At 50.7% G+C, this 20,651-nt stretch overlaps 4 protein-coding genes and 1 non-coding gene across 5 annotated transcripts; 1 reads left to right on the top strand and 4 right to left on the bottom strand.

Moving 5' to 3' along the window:
- Positions 1 to 2,652: 2,652 nt before the first annotated feature.
- Positions 2,653 to 4,744, top strand: B0T23DRAFT_448745 (uncharacterized protein; the record flags this gene model as incomplete). The annotated part of the gene is made up of 3 exons (XM_062841060.1): positions 2,653 to 2,694; positions 2,981 to 3,245; positions 4,359 to 4,744. The coding sequence occupies 3 exons, from the start codon at positions 2,653 to 2,655 to the stop codon at positions 4,742 to 4,744; spliced, it is 693 nt and encodes a 230-aa protein (XP_062688746.1).
- Positions 4,745 to 5,101: 357 nt separating this feature from the next.
- Positions 5,102 to 7,178, bottom strand: B0T23DRAFT_408057 (uncharacterized protein; the record flags this gene model as incomplete). The annotated part of the gene is made up of 3 exons (XM_062839261.1): positions 5,102 to 5,418; positions 6,171 to 6,309; positions 6,870 to 7,178. The coding sequence occupies 3 exons, from the start codon at positions 7,176 to 7,178 to the stop codon at positions 5,102 to 5,104; spliced, it is 765 nt and encodes a 254-aa protein (XP_062688745.1).
- Positions 7,179 to 8,189: 1,011 nt separating this feature from the next.
- Positions 8,190 to 9,237, bottom strand: B0T23DRAFT_456876 (uncharacterized protein; the record flags this gene model as incomplete). Its single annotated transcript, XM_062841271.1, has 3 exons — positions 8,190 to 8,812; positions 8,891 to 9,027; positions 9,091 to 9,237. 3 exons carry the CDS (start codon positions 9,235 to 9,237, stop codon positions 8,521 to 8,523), a joined length of 576 nt encoding a protein of 191 aa, XP_062688744.1. The 3' UTR covers positions 8,190 to 8,520.
- Positions 9,238 to 10,091: 854 nt separating this feature from the next.
- Positions 10,092 to 10,187, bottom strand: B0T23DRAFT_t356. The gene has a single exon. It is a non-coding gene; the product is annotated as a tRNA-Ser (tRNA).
- Positions 10,188 to 11,786: 1,599 nt separating this feature from the next.
- On the bottom strand, positions 11,787 to 14,370 carry B0T23DRAFT_243007 (uncharacterized protein). Its single transcript, XM_062834060.1, has 2 exons — positions 14,002 to 14,370; positions 11,787 to 13,931 (listed from the first exon to the last, which is right to left on the bottom strand). The coding sequence occupies exons 1-2, from the start codon at positions 14,228 to 14,230 to the stop codon at positions 11,941 to 11,943; spliced, it is 2,220 nt and encodes a 739-aa protein (XP_062688743.1). The 5' UTR covers positions 14,231 to 14,370; the 3' UTR covers positions 11,787 to 11,940.
- Between the last annotated feature and the right edge of the window lie 6,281 nt (positions 14,371 to 20,651).

Below are 20,651 nucleotides of genomic sequence, written 5' to 3'. Positions count from 1 at the left end.
GAGCGGCGCTGTCTTGGAGTATTGAAATAATTGAAGAGCAGCCGCAGAGGAGATCGCGAGACGACTGAACGAGAAGTAAGAAAACTGAGAGTCGCGAAAAGTTGAGGTGTGTGAGAGGACATGCGACACGGGATGGAACCTAGTGCCTCGAGGGAAACAGAACATTCAAAAACCGAAAGCGGGTGCTGGTGATGGTCAGATCATGCTTCTGTCATCACGATCGACTTCTTTGGGGGAAGGCGCAGACTCGTATTTGCGAATCTGGTCTTGTCCAGTGTTGCCGAGAGGGAAAGCGCGGTGTTCCTGGCCGATAACGGAGATTACGCTGAGCGTGCGCCCAGTGGTCTGTTTGCTTGTGTTGATGTTAGCGTACCTACAGTATGTTGCGGTAATGGAAGCCCGGGGCTCTTGACTATCGGGAACTTCCAATATCGGTCAGCGCTGTTGCCTGATCTCCTTTGTGTTGAGGTCGTTATCTGCCTTCCTTCGTTGCAAGCCTGATGTTACCTAATGGTGACATGACCGATATGGAGACATAAATGACCTAGCCCGATGTTTTCTTTCAGCAGTGTCAAACTTTTCGTGGAAGGTGCGAAGTCAGGTTGAGGATGGGTGAAGGTGCAAGCAGGCGAGAGGGTCGACATTGCATGTGCTAGGTGATTAAGTACCTTGTACACTTGCCCGTCATGCCATGATCAACCTGCCGCGAGAAGTTCTGTTTCTCTTCCTGGCTTTGCCATTGATGGATTCACGAGAATCTCAAGCTCATCAATCCAGCGCATCCAACTCGTGCCCTCAACGACGACAAGACATGTCTATGGAGCCAACAAAACCCAACGTTCTTCGTCCACTGCGTGATTCCCCCTTCGAGCACCTGTCACTGCCCCCTATCACCCCCTCACCACATCCCACACACCCAAGCTCCCATTGAGATGGACCTCAAACCTCCAAAACATGTATCTCTCCCCAACTAGGACACCCAATCAACCGCAGCCTGTGCTCCGCAGGCACTTAGTTCTCACATTGAACACATTGTTGATGTTCACACATCCCTCGTCAGCGTTACCATTGTCGCCGAGCTGGATCGAGCCGAGCCGGGTGTCCGTGTAGCTGCCGCCGTTTCCGGTTTTCCGCTCCATTATTGGTTCTGTGGTTGAAGTAGACCGAGTTGGTGGTGCCGTCGAATGTGACGTTGCCGAGACCGAACTTGACGTAGGTGTAGCTGCCGTTTTTGCTGTTCAGAAGGTTACTGGATGGCAACAATGACGGCCAGGAAGAGGTGGGAGTTGTCTTATTGCATTTTGGATCAAGGAATAATCGAAGGGAGTAAGGAAGACCGCGGCGGGTGTAAATACCGCGCCGTGTCCTTGTACCTGTTCGCGTTGGGCTTGGTGGGCGAGCGAGCAGAAGCGAGGGAGGCTTAGGCCCGGAGGGTGACGAGAAGTGAGAAGTACATATTTGCTAGGCGGTTGAACTCGTGACAACCATTATGGTGAAGGTGGTGCTGCTGTCGTTGTTGGTAGGTAATTGTGATCCGGGATGAAGAGTGAGAACAGTCAGTGTTGGGTGGGGCATAAGGTCTGAATACCCGCTTCCCCCTTTCAGGCAAAAGAGTTCAGCCTCTGTCATCAACGCTCCGATGTCAGAAAATACGCTGAGTGGGAAAAGGGTTCGGTACGTAAAGGTTACTGAGACAAGCGCCAGTCGAGCATAAATAGGCTCGCGACGTTCAGACATAGTTTCAGCACGGTAGGTGCCCCGAGAGTCTGGGTCTTTTGTGAGGTGGCTGTTTACGGTAGTTGGGCCTACATAAATCGATCAACTGGTGAACATAATTTTCCAGGCTATGATGTCCACTTCTATCTGGCAGTAATAAAGCAACGGTACCAGACCTTGTGGGCCATGATCGCTTATTTTTGAAGTGACCTCTATTGAAGATGTCTTTTGTAGCGCGTGTAGCCTCTTCCGACTTGCCAATCTGATACCCTTAGATAGATAATGATCTTCGCATTTGGGCCGTTAGTATCAAAGTGTCTTGTATGGAAACACCTTCGAAAAGCTTACGGCGTTGATACATGAACAATTTCGACGGACAATATGCTTTGGCCAAGTATCATGAGAGAAGGTGGCTGAATGGATAGGCGAAGAAGACCCCTTGGCGGCGACAGTTCCTCACTGCCGAGACGCCCAACCTTTATCTTGACGATAGACCCTGAGATTGAGGACCTGGACTTTGGAGTACTCCGATCTCAGAATGTGTTTTACATAAGTAGTACATGGGCAAAGATCTGTCTCTTTGGATTATTATTACTCACCTCGGCGCGTGTTGTCCCTCCTCCCTTCCGACTGGCTCTCGACCGGGGAGAATGAACTTCTCACACACGCCTTTTTCCGAGCTACCCATAGCGAGAGATTACACAACTGCATCTACAGAACCTGTACCGGTGATGTTGTTGATAAACGCTGTCAAGCACCTCTCTCGTTGAGCGGTGAACATTGCTGCGAAGCTGTATTCTTGTAGGGATCGCGACCCCGAGTATTTCTTCGGATTACCAGCGCAGCTGCGCTCGCATCTTACCACGAAAGAGAGTTGGAACTTTTTTTGTGAGAGGAGCAGCCCGAAGAAGGTTGGCAGTCGGGACGACTGCTCAAATGGGCAAGCCCAACAGGGCGCTCAACTTCCCACGCATCTGGGTATAAAACCTGACGCTGGAAACCTCCAACAGTAGTTAGAATGAGAGAAGACAATACCATCAAATCATCCACATGTCCACGGCCCATTTCATCTCACAATGGTGCCCAATAATCAGTTGATTTGAACTGTCACTATACTGTACCATTGGATTTCTTCTTGAAATCCATTTCTATTCATTTCGTTGATCGCGCTTCGCCCGGCCGCTGCACCTTGCCCGGCAAGCTGCATGCCGGTTCCCGGACCGCCTTCATCCGACCACCCCCCGATCAACTACCCATCGCACAGACACCGATCGCCCCTCCTCAAGTCACGACGGCCATCTCGAGTCCTTTCGCAGTCGAACCAAACGCAATCGAAATTCAACCAATCGCCAACGCGCCCATCCAAAAGTGCACAGCTGACATTCCCGCCAAGGGTTCAACCAAAAGGCAAAAGAAGCGGGAGATATTTCAAGAGCAGCTTGACGCAGCCATCGCAAAGCTCGACTACGCGATGAAAAGAATCGACATATTGACGGCCAAGGCCAACCAGCACGATGCGCTGACTCACTGTGAGGTGCGACGCGCTTGAAGGCTTCATCATCAGAAGACCGCGCTAGCCAAGGTATCCGCGACCATTGCCGAATCATCCAACGTGGCAACGTTGCGCGGAGGACCTCGCAGTCGCACCTGACTTTACGGCCATACTATCTCGGCAAGATCCCCCGACTATAGATAAAAGGCTCCCCACTCTCCATCATCTGCCGGGCTGGGGGGAAAGGAGCGCTGTGAAAGGTTACACATTGGTGGTCGAGGCTTTTGGTCAGGTATTTCAAGATGGTTTCTTATTTTTTGATTTTTTTTCTTTTTTTTAGTAAGAATCCTTCTTCCCCAGATCAACCACGCTCTCGCTTCAACGAACCCTCACATAAGCACCATGAACTGGCTGCAGCATCTGAGAACTGGCAAGCAAATCGGTTCCCTTGGTGTGATTGAACGTTTCCAAGCTTACGAGCGCTCCGCCCTCGTAATCTTCTGGAAATGTGATGGGCCAGTTTGGCGTTGGCTTAGATCGTAGAGGCATATGCAAAGAGATCGGTGACGTGGTTGACGAGTGGGATGGCCGATACGATGATGAGGGCGTGTTTCGGTACTTCTAGTAGGGAAATCCATGGGAATGTCACCGAGTGTCGGTTACGTAGAAATTGCGCTTCGTCACAAATTACCCGGAAAAACATGGAGTCCTTTGCCCTAGTCATCTCAGAGACGTTGGCGTGACCCTCAGCCTTGAGGGTGGCACACGCCACTGCGAGCTGCTGAGCAGCAGTACGCGCCGCCTGGGCGCGGCGGACGGCAGGTGATTAAGCAAGATAGACGTTAGGTTGGTATGACATTGATTGATGATCCAGTCAACCTTGACAGAGGTTGACGGGACGAGCACTCTTATATGACAAGCCGTGCGCTCTGCTGAGTGATGTGTACTTGGTGTACTCGGCGCCACACGTGAGTGGCCTGGGTGCCCTCGCGCTCAGCAGCGGGTAGCGCCTCCTAAACGCGCACCGCAGACAACAAAGTAGCCGGGAGCTGGGGCGCAAGCACGACGAATACGAGCCAGGATGTACTCCTCCCTCTCTTCCAGCAGAATGCCTAATCGATGTGCAAGTGATCGCACCAACTTCTGGTAGACCGCCTGCTGCCGCTGGCTCTGCAAGTGGCCGCAGCGGCCCACGACCCGGTCGAGGATTGTGTTGCATCGCATATTGTTGACATTGACGGCACCCAAGCGAAATTGCTTGAGTTGAAGGCATTTGAGACGAAGTTGATGCCTCCCTTCCCGGACTACATTTACGACTACATCAGTAACCTGGCTAGTAGCGAGGACAAGAACGGAGACTGGAAGTCTTTACTATCCAAACTCAGTGCCAAATACGGGGTGTACGACGAGATCAAGTTTTTCGATTCATCCCTGGAAAACCACTTCAATGAGATGATTTACAACGAATCGGAGAACGGTTCTCCTGAACCCGAGGAAGACATCGCAGAAGCTGATCAAGTTAAGGTTGGAATTTGAGCTCCCTGGGTTCTTATTGTCGGGTCACACTCCGGTTCCTGTGTTCTGTGGTGGTTCCGACGCATGCACCAAAATCCATGCGCCCCAACGCTCCTTCCAGTGTCCAACAACAGGTTGGTAAGATAACCTCCATCTAGGGGGGGGGGGGGGGGGGCGGGGCCAGGAGCCTTGCGAAATAAGGCGGTAGAACAGGCAAGGATGTAGTAAAGAAAGTCTGCAGAGAATGGTTGGTTGTCTGGAAGAAAAAGCGTGGCGTCATTTCGGGAGGGGATGGAATAAAAGGATGGAAGGGACGAAAGGGATAGAAGGAACTTGAATGGAAGGGATGAAAGAGGTGGAAGCGTATAGCTAGGGGATTCACACCGCAAGTGCTCGTATGTTACAACGATGCCGTCGGTTCGAAGTATGCTTGGCTAGCGGGTCCGGGTCCTTCGTGAACTGGAGCGTACCGCCGCCGTTGGTACTTGATTGAGACGTGCGGAGGTAAATAAGCCAAGTAGCAATGGTGGTCGCCTCGCTGTGGATCATGTTGCGCTTTTTCGCAGATATAGACGCTGACCCGGTAAGATCGCTATAGCGGATAGCCGTAGCGTACGACGGAACATTTTCCGCCTGCGCAAGGGTTCGAAGGATATGGCCGTATGACTTATTCTCCGAGGCGTGGGGAATGATGGCTTTCTACGATCTCTACGGGTTAGCTATAGAACTAGACTATACCTCCTGGCTATATTCCTAAGATATCTTCAGGTGTTTCAATGGGCCGGAAATTAAAGAAACTATAATGCGGAACCTGGACGGGGGCAGCGTGATATGTCCAAATGGCCGATGTTACCATTGTTTCGACATATGGTTTTGAGCACCGCCCGGACTTCATACCAAGCCAAGCGCATAAGATTATCAAATCTTTCATCAGCAAAGAGAAAATGAAGCACACAAGTCCATCATACAAGGTGGTCACCGACGCTGTAACAGACCTTCATCAAATAGGGCGGGCCAGTCAGCAATCTCCTCGTGCTATTACACACGATGAAGAGATCGAGAAGATCACCCGGCTCATGACACCGGGCGTAATGCTACTAAAGGACAGCGACGCAGAAGGTCCCCCAAAGGGAATTGTCGAGAGGTTAGATACCCCCAAACTACCAAGACACTACATCAAACTTGATGATGGCCAGTTGATGCATATCACAACCTATCTTGGGAGCGACTGGGAGAGCCACGTTGTAAGTAATATCATAACAACATATATACCTAGCTTTTCCGAATTTGTCAAAAGGTGTTGCTAATGACACAAATTTAGAGAATTTCGCACGTATTGATGTGGCGGAGCCGATATAGACATGTGTAGGAAAGCCGGGCAATTCCAAAACATAGAGGTAAAGGCACCACAATCTACGCCAATCAGGCCATCGAATATCAGGCAAACCGTCGATAAAGAACTTGATTAAATCGGGCTCATCGGGGCGGCGCAAAACTTCCAACAAGCCGGGGGTTACGACCATGCCGAGGTCATGGAGGGCGCGCCACACATCTTCGATACGTCTGAAGAGGACGTTGTAGATCGGCTGGATGTGTTTGGCGCGAGTGCCCATCAAGATCATGTACGCCATGTACGCCATGAAGGCCATAAGATCGCCTTGAGGATCCATCTATACGAAAATATCAGTATGTTAAATAAGGTATAGGGATTAGACAGAAGGAATAGAAACTAACATTAGTAGAGGGGACGCCAATATCTGTGCGCCTCCACCGGGGCTTCGTGATCAGGACGGCGGGGGGCCTGCTGCTGGGCCATGGCGCGGCGGACGTCAGCGATTTTGTTGACGGCGGCGCGCTACAGAATAAGTAGGGCGGGCAAAACCAGGCAGCGAGGATCTAATGAGCAGTGTCAGCAGCAGGATCATGACTATAAAGATGAAAAGACAACACTTACCACCGACTGTAGGGAAGAAAAAGAAAATACAGAGAGGTGGGTGCTCGGTTTGGAGGAGCCGGCAGAGACGGCACTGCTGCGCCGTTGGTGTTGGGATACTTCGTCGACAGTCAATGCTGACAAGGTTTCGGGTAGGGTGAGATCAAAGTTGCTTGGTCGGTGGCAGTCACACGGGGAGGGGCGGTATGTGACTTCATCAACATCATTAACCCAATCCTGGCATCGAACAGACAAATTTCGCAAATGATCGTAGTCTGCGAATCTTGATGCTATGCCACGCGTGGCGTTGGTCGCGGACCCTACATAGGTGGCCGGAAGGGCATCCTCCTTCTCCAAGACCAAAAGGTAGACAGCCCATTCGCGTGGGCTGTGATGATGGAGAGTTGGGAGGCCTTTCAGCTCCCCTACTGTCGGAGGGTTGTGCCGAAATAATAAAGCGGTAAAGCCGGGCGCGACCTCAATCAATGTCGGCTGATGAGCGGCTCCAGGCCGCACCGGCATGATCCGGCAAATGGTCACGGATGGCTTGGCTGGCACGGTCTTCAGAATAGGAAAAGAACAGCTAACTTTCTTCGATTACATTGACCGGTTCCTGGTTGCGAGACTGCGGAGGTTTCACTCGGCCGCGAGGTGCGTACTGGGGACGGCGGCGATGGGTTGATCGTTCCAGGTTAGGTCTGCCGGGGTGAAGAAGGTTGGGAGAGGGCAGCCGAGGTGGTGGTTAGTGAGGCAGAGGCGGCGTAGCGGGCTGCGGGAGGAGTGGCCGCCGGGAGGGCCGGTCCGATCTGTACAGCGCGGGATGTTATCGGAAGTTGGTGTATGGCCCGTTGTTCTTGCTGACGTGATTGCGACGAGGCCGAGGAAGAGAAGCATTCAGCGAAACCAAGCAATTGAGTACAAATATGATATATAGCAGGCACACGCGCTACAATAGCGCAATGAGATATTGTAGGAGCTAAACGCGTCAATGTCTGTCGGAACCAAGCTATGGGGTGATTTTGGTATCAATGAGTAGTCAAATAGGAAGGAGTGGGGGGATAGCAGTGTCCAGTGCCATACCGAAAGCTCCCGATGAGAAAACGACAAGGATGGCAAAGACCAAGGAACGGAATCGGAAGTGGTTAGAGAAGGAAACCCCAGACGAAAATAAAAGGCCAGGCTGAAAAGGATGGTGGAAAGGGAACAGGAGAGAACCAAGCAAGAAATGCCAGACGAGAGGAGGGCAAGGTTGGCAAGGAAGAATGAGTCCGCGAAAGCCCGATACAAGATGAATACCCAGTGAACAGAATGCTTTAACGCAATTATTCAGTCTTCTTGTACACAGAATTTCACTCGGCTACTCTTGTCTTGACTTAGCCATCGTTGGATTTCATTCATCGTGTCAAGAACGTGTAGCCGCGAAGATGATGACAAATTCCATTCTGAATTTCAACAGAACCTCTAGAAATGTTGCTTGTTGTCTATGCATTACCATGAATTTTCTCAGGTACATACATAGACTTCAACATTTGTCATGTCTCACGGAAGAAAGGGGACAATATGTCCTTCCCCCATGCCCGTCCTTCAGAGTGATCTCGTTCGTCACTCGGGAGAATATTCTTCATGTTGTTGTAGACCTCGATCGCAGCAGTCTTGGAAAAAGTGACTCTACGTCGGATTGTGAAAAGCTCCTTTACCCCAAGCTGATCCAACTGTTCTTGTTGCTTGTGAGTCAAGGTCCCGGTTCGTATAGTCGCTGTCATTTCCCTAAGCCTGGTATTGTCCCAGTGGCTGATGGTAGTGTTGGAGACAGAAGGGGCGGTGGATCGTGGCCTTCATCTTGGGGGAGCGGGACCGTCGGCGGTCAGGCGGACGCGCATAGCCACAAGAAAGCCCACGCTGTCTGCTTTGCTAGTCTTGTTTGACGCGCTTCCGGCGTTTCAACTGCATCCCTGTCCCTTCGCCACTTGTTGTCATCGAACTGCCGTTTTTTCTTTTCATCGGGGGTTTCTTCGGCGATCCTCTCCGCCCTCGGCGGCGCGGCGAAGACGGCGGAGTCCTTTGCGGTACTCCTCGGGGCTCTCGCTGAAGCCTCGCCAACCTCTGAGGAATTGAAGTCGACCTCCGGATCTTCAGCTCTCTCCCAGAAGTCGTTGCTATCATCAAGAGAGCGCTGTTGAGCCAGATGGCTTCCCCTGACTGCATCACCCTGACCTCTAACTCGGAGTTGGTACTACTCAAAATCCGCATACTCCTTCCAGAATCGCTTGTTGGGAGTGATCTGCTCATTGGCACGGACCCAAGAACTCTGAGTGACCCCATTGATCACCAAGAAGTCTCCGCAACGGCCGCGACCTAAACGGCGTTGCGCCTGTCACAGAGTCCGAAGGGAGTGTCCAACATGTACCTTTGACCGACGCACGTATTCACGCACGTTGGAAAATAGGGAAACGATCCCATAACCAATCATGCCTATACCTCCAAAGACGATGAACATGATGAGGCAACTAATGATCATTACCACCACTATAGCCGCCGGGGTTATGGCGACGAAGAGCAAATCGAGGAAGAATGAATCCATCGTGACTTGGGCGTGGATGGAAAAGGCTTGATGGCGGACTGGAGATTCTGGTGTCGGCAATGTTGTTGGGTAGGTATCTTGCTTGGGTGTAATGGAGACGAAGCCTTTTCGATGGAGAAAGTTAGCTAGAGTCAACAATGGACTGACTGGCTATAAGACGGAGATTGCAGGGTGTGGAATACATAACCCCTCACTTGTTCCTGTATCTGATTGTGTGCCGTTTTTGGCTTCAAACATCGGAGTGTCCTCAACGAGGGAGGTGCGCCCAGAGCCAAGAAAAACGTCGTCTGTATCTGTCCCGTTCGAAGCCTCGATATGGATACCCGTCGTGGAAAATTACCATGGTACGTCGTGACCATCGTGCAAAGCTGTCAGTGTCATGGATTGAGAAACAACAATGAGACAGTGCATCATTCGGGAACTTTGTGATTGCCAGTGCAGTGGGTAGAAAAACAAAAAGGGGATTTTGCAACCGGACTGGGCGCTCAAAGTGGGTTCGTTGGAAGAGTCGGAGGGTGGTTGATTAGAAGAAAGAGGAACACTAAGACCAAAAGCCTAGAAAGACAACTAAATACCCCGCCAATACCTGAGACCATCATTGCACCTTCCAATTTTATAGAAAGTCCAGGAGAAATCACGTCAGCTGCACCTGCACGCAGGAAGGAGCGAAACGCAAATCGATGCGCTTGCTTGCTTTGCACGCATATCGTACCTTTTTCGCAAACCGAGTGCAAAACCACCACACAACAAGCGCAAAACGTCCAATTCGACCGAAATGAAAAGGAAAACATCAAAAGCAACAAAAAGGAATCATTTAGACCTCAAAAACATAAAAGAAAAAAAAAGACATCAAACGACACCTGCAGGATTCGAACCTGCGCGACCAAAGGTCACAGCCTCGCATATTACGTAATAGCAGGGCTGCGCGTTAACCACTCCGCCAAAGTGTCTAGTTGTTGCTGTTGAAATAGTGTCCTGATAGCAAAACCTATATACCCCAAAAGAGATCCGACACCCCCATAGCCTATAGATTGCTGTGGGATGTACGGCCATATCAAATCCTACCAACAACGCCTTTTATCACTCGTCCTCAGCCATTTCAATTTGTCTCTCTTGCGAGGTTTGGGACTATTCGAGACAGATTACATTCAATATTCCAAGCCAACAAATAAACCAGCATCAGATTGTAAAATATCAATGTAGATCTCCGTACGTACGTCGCGACAGATGAACATATTGGAACTGCCCAAGTTTTCTATCGAATAAATAGTCCACACCGCCCAAGTGGTTTGTTGATGACCGAGTTGTTGTATCGAGTTTGTTGGGTATGCATAACCCCACAGTGGTGCTGATGGATCATATGTGAGCTCAAAGTGAGGTACGCACGTGGATTGCATGAGTAGGATCGTAGTATAGACACGGAGAACAAGATAGGAAGCATGACTGCGATATGAATGCTGCACAGGCTCGTCCATGACAAAATTGCCTGGTTGAGACCTTTGACACTATACCTTTTGTATACTCTTCGCGTCCAAGCGTCTTTATGTGTACACCTTTGAACATAGTTTCTAAGTAATTCCTATTTGAAAAAAAAAAAAAAAAAAAAAAAAACCCCAAGGGACGTCAGCCAATGCGTTTTTTAAGTATCGTGATCCCTGTCATAGCTTCGTGACAGCTCTTCTAAAGTACAACGAGCGGTTTCGGACTGGTTCCGTCACTTACCCAGTCAATTGATCGCCCGCCAAGGCCACGGCCAAAGGCCTCATTGTACTATTTTTCCATGGAAGAGATATGCTGCCGATGCGTGTGGTAATAAGCAGTTTTAAAGGGAAGTGCAAGGAGTGACCATCGCACACGCCTGTTGGCTGGGGCCTCAAGATTTAAACCGTTCGTGCACCCGACCGGCTTGGTTCGGTAGGTCTATAACGAGTATTGTCAGGGAAAAGAAAGGGGCCACGGGGAGCTTCCGGACGTACTCATCTTAAGATAAGCGGCCGAGCTCCGTGACGTTCCATTGCAAGTGAAGTCACACACCCAGACAGGTCACAGCAACATGTCAGTGATTAAATTGTGATGCATAAATTGTAATAATCTTGTTTACTTCATTGATGGATTCATCTTGCAACCGCCATCTTTCTTCTTAAAAGGTAACTTCTCAGCAGAGACGGCCTGCCACACTTCATCATAACATCCGTGGTGAAAGCTAAAGAGAAAATATGGGTATTTTGAAGAATGCAATGACCAAAGCCGGGCCGTACAGGCTAACAGAGCTAGTACTACTGCTTGCTAAACCATGCAGTCAAGAAATCGTAGAGTATAAAAAAGAAGAATACCAAGGCAACGCCCAAAAAGCGTCCAAAAAGCCGTCCGCGCAAGCAAGTAGGTTACGTGCTTAGCCACCCACCCACCCACTCATTCCGACTGTAACCATCAGTCCGTCCAATTGCTTTGCTTGCCCGCCAGACCCATGATAGCCCGCCGCCCTTTTCTTCTCTCCTTGGTACGTTCAATGAAAATGGTATGTAATGTTGATAACACAAGAACGCCGCTTCCCATGTCTTCCGTGTCAAAAGGTAAACCGATGCCAATCACCAGTTCCAGTTCCCGTTCGTAGTCTCCATAATCCCGTTCCCGCTATTATATGTGAAACTAAAATTCCACCACACGTATTTTTGTCTTTCTTTTTTCCTCCTAACCATTCACTCATACAACCACAACAGGGTTAGACTCGGCCCCATGCGCAGAAACAATGTTCACCTCCTTGCCGCCAACCTTCTCATCCTCGAGAGTGGTGGTGTTGGCAAACCCAGCATCCGTCTTGGGAGTCTTGGGTTCCCTCTCTGAATCCTCAGCAGAAGAAGTCAAATCAATTGTCCTCGGCGTAGCCGGCACCTCAGGAAACGTCTCCAAGCTTGCCCTCCGCTTAGCAGACAGATCCACAGCCGTGTTCACCGACGACGAGTTCTTCTGGTGTCCCTGGGAAGAACGCTTGACTGGTTCAGGAGAAGCGGGCTCAACCTCCTCCATAACCGTGGCAGGAGTGGCGAACGTCTCGGACGCTTCAGTAGAAGCCAGAGGATCGCTCATGCGAGAGTCCATCGAGTAGGAAGAGTGGCGGAGGGGCGATTTGAGGGCGGAGATCTCACTGATGCTGCCGTAGTCTGTACCGCGGCTTCCCAGAGAAGCCCGGGCTGGCGACTTGGCAGGCAGCGGAGGAGGGGCTCGCTTCGCAATGGTAACAATTCCTGCCTTGGCGTGGATGACGGGTGTGATTTGTGATGAGCGGATGGAGCTTCGGGCGGGTTGAGCAGTGGCGACCTCGCAGATGATGGCCTCATCGTCAAAGTCTTCGTCGCTTTCGTCTTCTTCGTCATCGGCGTCTTCGTCTCTTTCGCTCTCGTCCTTCTCGCTTTCGGGGTATTCACTCGTGTTATCCTTGATGGATTTGGTGCCGGTGGTTTCCGCATCGGCCTTGTCACCGAGGTGGGCCACGGGCTCAGGCTGCAGCTCCTCCTCTTCCTCTTCTTCGGGCAGCGGCCTGAATCGTTGAATCATGCTCATATCGATCTGTGTATAGTCAACCTCTTCTGGTTCGAACTCGGGTTCCACGACAGTGGGCAGCTTATCCGACAACTTTGAGTCTCGGCCGTCCATACTATTGGCGCGGCTGAAACTTGTCTCGGGGGTGCTCGTGGCATCGGTTTGTGTGCACGCGTCCGTCATGACGGTAGCCTGTGACCTCGTCGACATACAGCTTTCGCGGTTGCTCCTCGACTGGAACGTGTCACCACTCTGTCGGCTGTACCTGGCGAACGCGGGGCTCTTGGGACTGGGTTGGAACTGGAATTGAGTGCTGGTGGGTCGTAGACGTGTACCGGCTTCTCTGATCTCAATACCCGCCATCTCGAGGCCAATGACACCAAATGGATCCGGATCGTCGACATCGGGGATACCAAAGGGGTTCTTCACGATCGACTGTCGGACCGACGTCCGTGGGGTATCGATGACGGCATCACTAGGGGCAGGCTGCTGAGCAAGCATCTCCATAACATCTGCGTCATAATCCGTCCGGCCCTCGGCAGCCTTCAAGACCTCAAATAGCGGGCGCATTTCGGGAACCTCCTTGCCAATGTTACCGGCGAGGATGTCGAGGACTGAAATGTCGCTGCTGTAGAATCGAACGTTCTCGTTGCCACGCTCCGAAACAAGCGATCCGTCAAGGGGCACTGGTTGGTGCCTGCCGCGGGCTTTGATATATGTGAGAACGGTATCGTTGAGGTCCTTCCATCGTGTGTCGTTGTCGGTCGAGTCTGCGTCGACAAGCGGGCCAAGGGTAAGGTCGACATCGACTCCGAGAACCACCTTTGGACGGGTGAAAAGTTCGAGAGCTTGTACGCTGTTAATGACAAGGACGCAGTCGTAGATATCGACTCCCATAACGAAGCCTAGCCCGGCCGTATGGAGCATTATACCAGACGGTGGTGACCATGTGCCATCTGCCCTCCTTGCGGTAATCAGCCCGGCGCCGCCTGATCCTGACATCCACAGTCCCGAGCGCATGCACGAGAAGACTGCGAGGCCGACGGCATCTTGTAATATCCTTGGAGGGATCTTTTTCGTAACGGATTTTGTTGTTGGTGGGGTATCGGTATCGGGATCTTGCTCTTGTGGTTCTTCTACAATGAATCCATCCACTTTGTGAGGATAGACATATTAGTTGGTGCTGACGAGTCAGTGAACTTGGGGAAACGAGCTATGACGTACTGCAAAATGACTTTAATATCCTGGCGGCCTTGTCACATTCCTTGTCGAGGGTTGTTGGCCAGTATGTTTCGCGGTCGTAACTTGTGGGTTGTTGTGTCGTCTTGACGGGCACAACCGCCTTCCCTCCCCATCCGAAAACCTTATTCAGGGCACTGGGCGACCTGGGGGTGACGGATGTTGTTTGCTTTGCCCGGTCCCATGAAGGGAACAGGGCCGAGACACGCTGCATGGCGACAGTTGGAGAAACGCCAAGTCAATGCCTGAATGGGACGGATGACTGCCGAATAAGAGTGGTTGTTGTAGAAGATGAAAAGAATCGTGGAGGAGGGCGAGCGGGGGTAAGGGAAGACTCCGCCCTTAAGGGAGAGAGAGGCTAAATGCGGAGGGAAGCGACCCCAACCTAAAGGTCGGATCTCTTTTCGGTCGTTTTCGTCTGCTTCTTCGATCCAGATCGAGAGTTGAGGGAGTGTCGAGAGGAACAAGTCTGAGTGGCCGGCCTCGAATGAGAGCATGCCCACACAGGCTGGCGGAACCCCGGCCGGTCTGCAAAAGGGTTACAGCTGCAGGAGTCGAGCCTTCCTCAGCGGGTGTTATTGGATGTTTTTAGCGTGCAGGAACCTGAGCCCAGCGGTGCCAGCGGTGTCAGCGGTGCAGCCAGTGGTCGGGTGCCAGAGGTGCCAATGGTACCTACGCAGCGTGCGTGGTGGGTGGAGACGCTGGTTACTAACTCCCTGCCCTGCCTGTGGCTGCCCTGATGAGGAGTCCTGGAAGTGACGTGACGTGGGTGACGAGGTGATCACAGCCAATAGCCGAGTCTCGTCTCAGGGAAAAGCAAGGAGGGCGGCGCGGGAGAACCTGAAAAGGCGACCGTGCTTGATGTCGTCGTCGTTGTCGTCGATATTCAAGGATTCAGTCGAAGCCGGACAATAAGAAGCCATTCATTCACCTCTGTCGCCCTGGGTTGCACGTGGAAGAAGGGCTTGCAGCAAGGCCCGAGCAGAGAGGGTGGTAGCAAGCGGAATGGTGCCAGAATGGGAGACAAGATGGTGCCGTGTCGTCTGCCGTGACTGGTTCTAATCGTCAAAAAGAATGCCGTGAGATTGAGTGTGTTGTGTGTCCGGGTCCACGGACAGTGAGGTGTCTCTTTTGATGAGATGAGATCAGGTGTGGGTTAGGGCGTCTTTTCCCGGTCTTGGTTGGTGGATCCCTCCCCACTGTTGGTATGTAGGCCAACTCGGCCGAGTTGTAATGGACACTACGCGCAATCCGCAAAGTCTTGCCCGTGTTCAATGTCTCGTCTGTTTCTCGCCTTTGTCCAGTAACGTCGTCGTCGGCTCGGCAAGGTGGTGTGCCAGTGGTCGACACTTGCGCAGGTACCAAACGGACCAAGACAGAGAAAAGGAAAGGGATTTCCCTTTGATTAATATCGGCTGGGATGTAGACGAGGCGAGACCGTCACTAAGGACCGGGATTTGCTGATCTGCCTTCGCTTTTGCCGTAACTTGATGGGACGCGATGGCACTCTTGATGCCCACCGAGGATGGGGCCCTGATGGGGCTGATGGGACCGCCAGCGCACGCCGTTAACAGGGCTTGCGCAAGAGCCGGGCTCTTGGCACTAACAAGACTAATGTCGATCAAATCGACCACGAGGAATTTTCTTCTCTTGCTCCCGGGGTCGGATGGGTCGGAGTGGCACTGGGAAATCTTAAAAAGTCCGGCCTTGCTTCTGCTAGTTCTTGGTCATATCAAGGAGGAAGAAGCCAAGAGACGGGCGGCGAAAGTGATGGAGGAAGTTATCACAACGGCGACGACTGACAACGGTGACAATGGAGGAATGAAGTGCCGGGAGTTACATGACAAAGAAATGACAGCCAAGGACGAACAAGGGAGATAACAGCGACACCAGAAACGGCATGCAGCAACACGCCATTCAGCTCAACGTCAACCTGATACTCAGCTTTCTTTTGCCAACTAACTGAACGCACAGAAGCAGATAGTCGTCTGCATGTAAGAGGACGGAAGGAGATATGCACAAGAAAAAGAAAAGGAACCGGAACGTTCAATGTCGCGTTATCATCTCGTGCTCCTTACCGCGACTTTGCTCCTTACCGCAAACTGGAATGACATGTCTCAACATGCAAAGGAGTGCAGGAGGATTTTGGACCCTTAACACGCTTCCTCAGTCCACGTTTGAGACATTGTTAGGGTAACGATACACGCAGTTAATGAAGATTCGCGGGATTGGCTGGAAGGAGCAAGACAACAGAACTCGGAGTTATTGTCACCAATGGTGGGAAGCTTGTTACGTACAAAGTTCAGTTGCAATCCAAAAAACGGACGGGCGGTTCTCCAGTAAAAGAAGCAAAAAAAAAGGCACGCACCGCTCCGGGTGTTTACTATTAGAGACATGCTCAATTTCCTCTCAGTCAAGACATATACCCGTTGGGGAGGGTCATGTCTTCCCCCCTTTGTTGCGGTCTTGTCCCCCGTGACCCAACTTTAAATAACATAAACATGCGCAAGAGAGAAGCCCCTCGAGCAATTTCCAGCTTCTGCGGCATGTATCACTCGAAATCCGCTTTTGGTGTTTCGAAACAAATTCGTCTTTTCTTTTTTTAATAAGTCGGTCTCTGTGTGTGTTTCCCCTCACGCATCCCCTCCTCGTATCTCGCTTTTCCATCACACTAACAGCCGCCCACAACGCCAACGCGGGGTTGCCCTTTCAATTGTTTGTGAAGTCTGGGCCAGACAGACCTCCACCTATGTATCTCCGCCCCTTTTCAACTTTTCACGACGAATCCAGTCAAGTATTCAGCTCAAAACTATATACTTTATCTCCTCCCTATCATCACTTTGGCAATCCAAAGCGACCGTACGTACTCAGCTGAACATCAAGACTTTTCCCAGATGAGTATGGACCACCATGTCAACTAATAGAGGCACCCATGTCACCCAAGGGGGCTGACGGCTGAGGCTGCGGGCGCTGCGCCCGTTCGTAACTTCGTGTGCCCGTTTTGGGGTTCCATTTGCGTCCCCAACGGCGACTGGGCGGCCCCATACCGCTACGGCAGGTACGGACTGGGCGGGAAGGCAAGCTGGGTCCGGGCCTGTTGTGCGGACCCTCGCTCCGTCCAGTCAGCCACCTCCAAATTGCCGGCTCTCGGGCTCCCGTCGGGAACAGAAACCGCAAAACGGCATTCACGGTTCATGCACCCAATTCACACTACAATTTACATTTTACACCAAGACCCCGTCCCCGCTGACGCCAATAAAAGGACCATCCCTACAAACGATTCTCGCAGCTGCCGCGGCTGCTTGGCATCCCGACTTTGCGGACTTTTCCAGTTTCGCTCCACTTACGGAGATGCCCAGCAGGGGTCAACAGGGGCAATTTTTTGGTTAGTGTAAAGACCTTCCATGTTAGCCACGCTTTTCTGTGCAATTTTCTCGATCTGTATTCGGAGATCATGTCGTCATGTCTTTGCATTTGTTGTTCTCCTGTTTCCTGAGCTCGGCTTATGTATGTGCTGGTTTTGATTTGATCACAGCTCTGACCGAGCCATACCGAGCCTGACCGAGGCTATTGAAGACACGGATCGAGATGCATTTCTCCTGGGAATCAGTATTCACAGTGAAGAGAACTGAATGGGAACTGGTGGTGAATGGATTAGTCAGGGAACTCGTCACCTAACCTCTTCCCCTCTCCTCTCGCTCCTTCCGCGGATATCTGCATCACCCAAGTGGTGCGCCCCTTGAAACAGGGGCATTTTGTTGGAGAAGGAAGTTGGGATCCCAGTCCACACTTGACGTGTACACTACCTTATTTTGGCCGAGCAGGCTATTCGTCGGGATGTGTCTTGCTTACATAAGTACAGTGACAAGCCAGAACTCACCAACCAACTCTCCTCGTCCTGGCCAGTGCACCTAACCGACGAGTTCTCTTACTGACCACCACTCCCGTCGTCCTCTCTGCGGCTTCCCGTTCATTGCCGTGCAAATCGTCCGCTTTTGCAACTTTTTTATTTTTTTTTTCGACATTTTCGACAAGCTTAGACATCACCAGCGTTTTATATTGAGAAGGGTCTAGCCAGCGAAGTATAGTAGATCCTCCTTGTCTCACCTCTCCTGTCTCGCCGTTCATAACGGTCGGCAGCCAACGAGGCCGGACTATTGCCGCAAGACACTTAAGTTCAGCTTCATGTTGTTCCCGTTGACCATTGACCGTTGATTATACGTTCAATTTTGTGGAAATCACCTAGGTTTCTAGGACACGTTCACTTTGTTCCGACCCAGAGCCATTCAGTTATCACCGCGCCACGATCCAAATTATTCCCGTTGTCTCTTGTATTGCTTTTTGTGCCTTTGTCTCTTGTTCCGGTGGAGGGTTTTTTCCCGTTTGTTGATTGTGGTTGTGGCGCCTCCGCACTTTGTGTGTGTGTGTGTGTGTGTGTCTCAGTAACGGCAACACTCTGCCTGTTCGCTGTTTGTGCTACCGCGGGATCGGGTGTTCGTGACGAGATGGGATGGGGGATGGATGGAGGCAGCTGTCATTTGTGGTGCGGGACCAGGCATTAGGCATCAGGCAACTGGTGTTGCTTGAGAAATGGAGAGGATGAAGGCGACCTAAGGCGTTTCAGGACAAGGGATGGAAATGGTTGATGGTACTTCAGATCGTTTGTTTCACTATACCGGAGTGTCTTTTGAACCTTCGACGCTGAATAGGAGATCCCAGTGTGTTTGACAGCACTCTCAAGATGCTCAACTAACAACATCCATCCTCATCATGAGTACTCCCCAGTCCGCCTACCCCAGAAAACAAATGCCGGCACGCGACGGGAGCACGGCAGTGCCCTGTAAGTGCAAGGCAAAAGCCAAAGAGCAATCCCCATCGTCGTCTCCCCCTCAACGCCGTGAAACTGTCACCCTGCAATCTATCGAGGATATAGATTACTTCCTTCATACTCCCGTGACCCGTATAAGCTGTACATCATTGGGCTTTCTCTGTGGGTTCCTCAGGTTTGCTTCTAAGTCTGCATAAACGAAACCAGATATGATTGACAGATGGACCAAAGCAACCAACCCTGCTGCTTACTTAAATAAAGTGGCAGCCTATCCTGACTGTTTACGACTGCGATTGTTCTTCTGTGAATGAAGAGTGGGGATAGGAGGTAGTCTAAAAGTTACGTCGTCCACCCACATCATGACAAGAACTTGGTTGCCATAGTAGCACAAGTTAGGCACACACACATACAAAACTGACCATTAGTCCTCCCCGATCTAGGGGGATGTTGATACCCAACGTGAGTGTACCTTGTGGATGCTTAGTGGCCGGTTTAGGTGAGTTATCAAATTGGATGGTATGACAGTTGGAATCGAGAGATTGTACACTACGCAGTCTCGTCGGCGCTGCACTAAATCACATCGTGATAGCTCTGGATGACTACCTCTACCTACCTCTAGGTAACCTCAACTCATGGGATGATATGGATGCTTCCAGAGATGCCAGATTATCGTCGTGGCAGAGATAGGTCAGTTTAGTAACAGCCACCTCGAGAGAGTCTCGGTGCAATCTGTTCATGACGGAGAATAAAAATTTTTTTCTTTTCTTTTTTTTTTTCTCCCTTGGGCAAACACATGATCACTTGGAAAGTTTCAAGATTATGACATGAATCTTTCACAAACGTGGTTCATTCAGCGACTTCTCCATCTCTGTGGGGTGCACTGAGTAAGGAAACGTATACTTGTACTCGTTAGCATGTGTAGGAGATCACGGGGGCCTGGTGACCTTAGTTATATGATCAAATGATACGATGCAAAAGGTCAAGAAAGATCTGGTGTCTGGTATCTGGTATCTGGTGATGGCCTCTCTCTCTCTAGTTAAGAAGAGCATGCATGCATGCATGCATGCAAGGAGAGTGTCAGGAAAGAGGTCACAGCACATAAATCAAAGACGCAACGAACGCTGGATGGGGGTTAGGATGTAGGTAGGTAGATAGATACCTAAGATGCGGTAGGTATACAATCGCTTGTATTTCAGTTTCATCATTGCTCGAGTCTAAATATGTGTAATGTAATGGTAATGGTATCCTACATATTCCTTCCTGTCCCGTGCCCCAGCAAACAATCAATCCCAAGTGAAACCAAGCCTCCAAAAAGAAGCCCAAAAAAACCAATACACCAGAAGGATTAAAAAAAAAAAAAAAAACACCCAGCAGCACTGAAGAAGAAGAAGAAGTTGTACAAAAAAGTCCAAACAACAAAAAAAGGTCTATCTAAAATGCTTAAGGGGTATGAAGCTGGAAGGGTATCGAAAAAAAAAACAACAAAAAAACAAGAAGTGGTTTTGTTTGATGGTGGTGGTGGTATCTTGGTGATGGTATAATGCTCATTAAAAAAGAGGCCCCTTTACCCCTTGACAGAAGGGGTTTGTACAACATTGTGAAATGGGTATGAAGGCTTCTGGGGTATGTTTGTGGTTGGTGTTGTTGTTGTTGTTGTTGTTCCCTGTGTACAATGTGTTGTTGTTATTGCGGTATGGTATATGGTATAGTGTCGTCATGCTCCTCGTAAAACGCCTGTTGCTGCTGCTGCTGTTGCTGCCGCTGCCAAGATGCCCAGATCTTTGAAATGTGAAATGCGAAATCTGAT

The sequence above is a fragment of the Neurospora hispaniola genome (assembly GCF_033458365.1).
Source record: "Neurospora hispaniola strain FGSC 10403 chromosome Unknown B0T23scaffold_9, whole genome shotgun sequence".
In the NCBI taxonomy this organism is placed as follows: Eukaryota; Fungi; Ascomycota; class Sordariomycetes; order Sordariales; family Sordariaceae; genus Neurospora; species Neurospora hispaniola.
This window is presented reverse-complemented; position numbering and strand designations above follow the sequence as displayed.

Bases quoted from the DNA above. Each gene is read 5' to 3' on its own strand.
- B0T23DRAFT_243007 (XM_062834060.1), bottom strand. From the start codon at position 14,230: ATGCAGCGTGTCTCGGCCCTGTTCCCTTCATGGGACCGGGCAAAGCAA. The intron at 13,932-14,001 runs GTACGTCATAGC...ATCCTCACAAAG, and splicing joins GATATTAAAGTCATTTTGCA to TGGATGGATTCATTGTAGAA.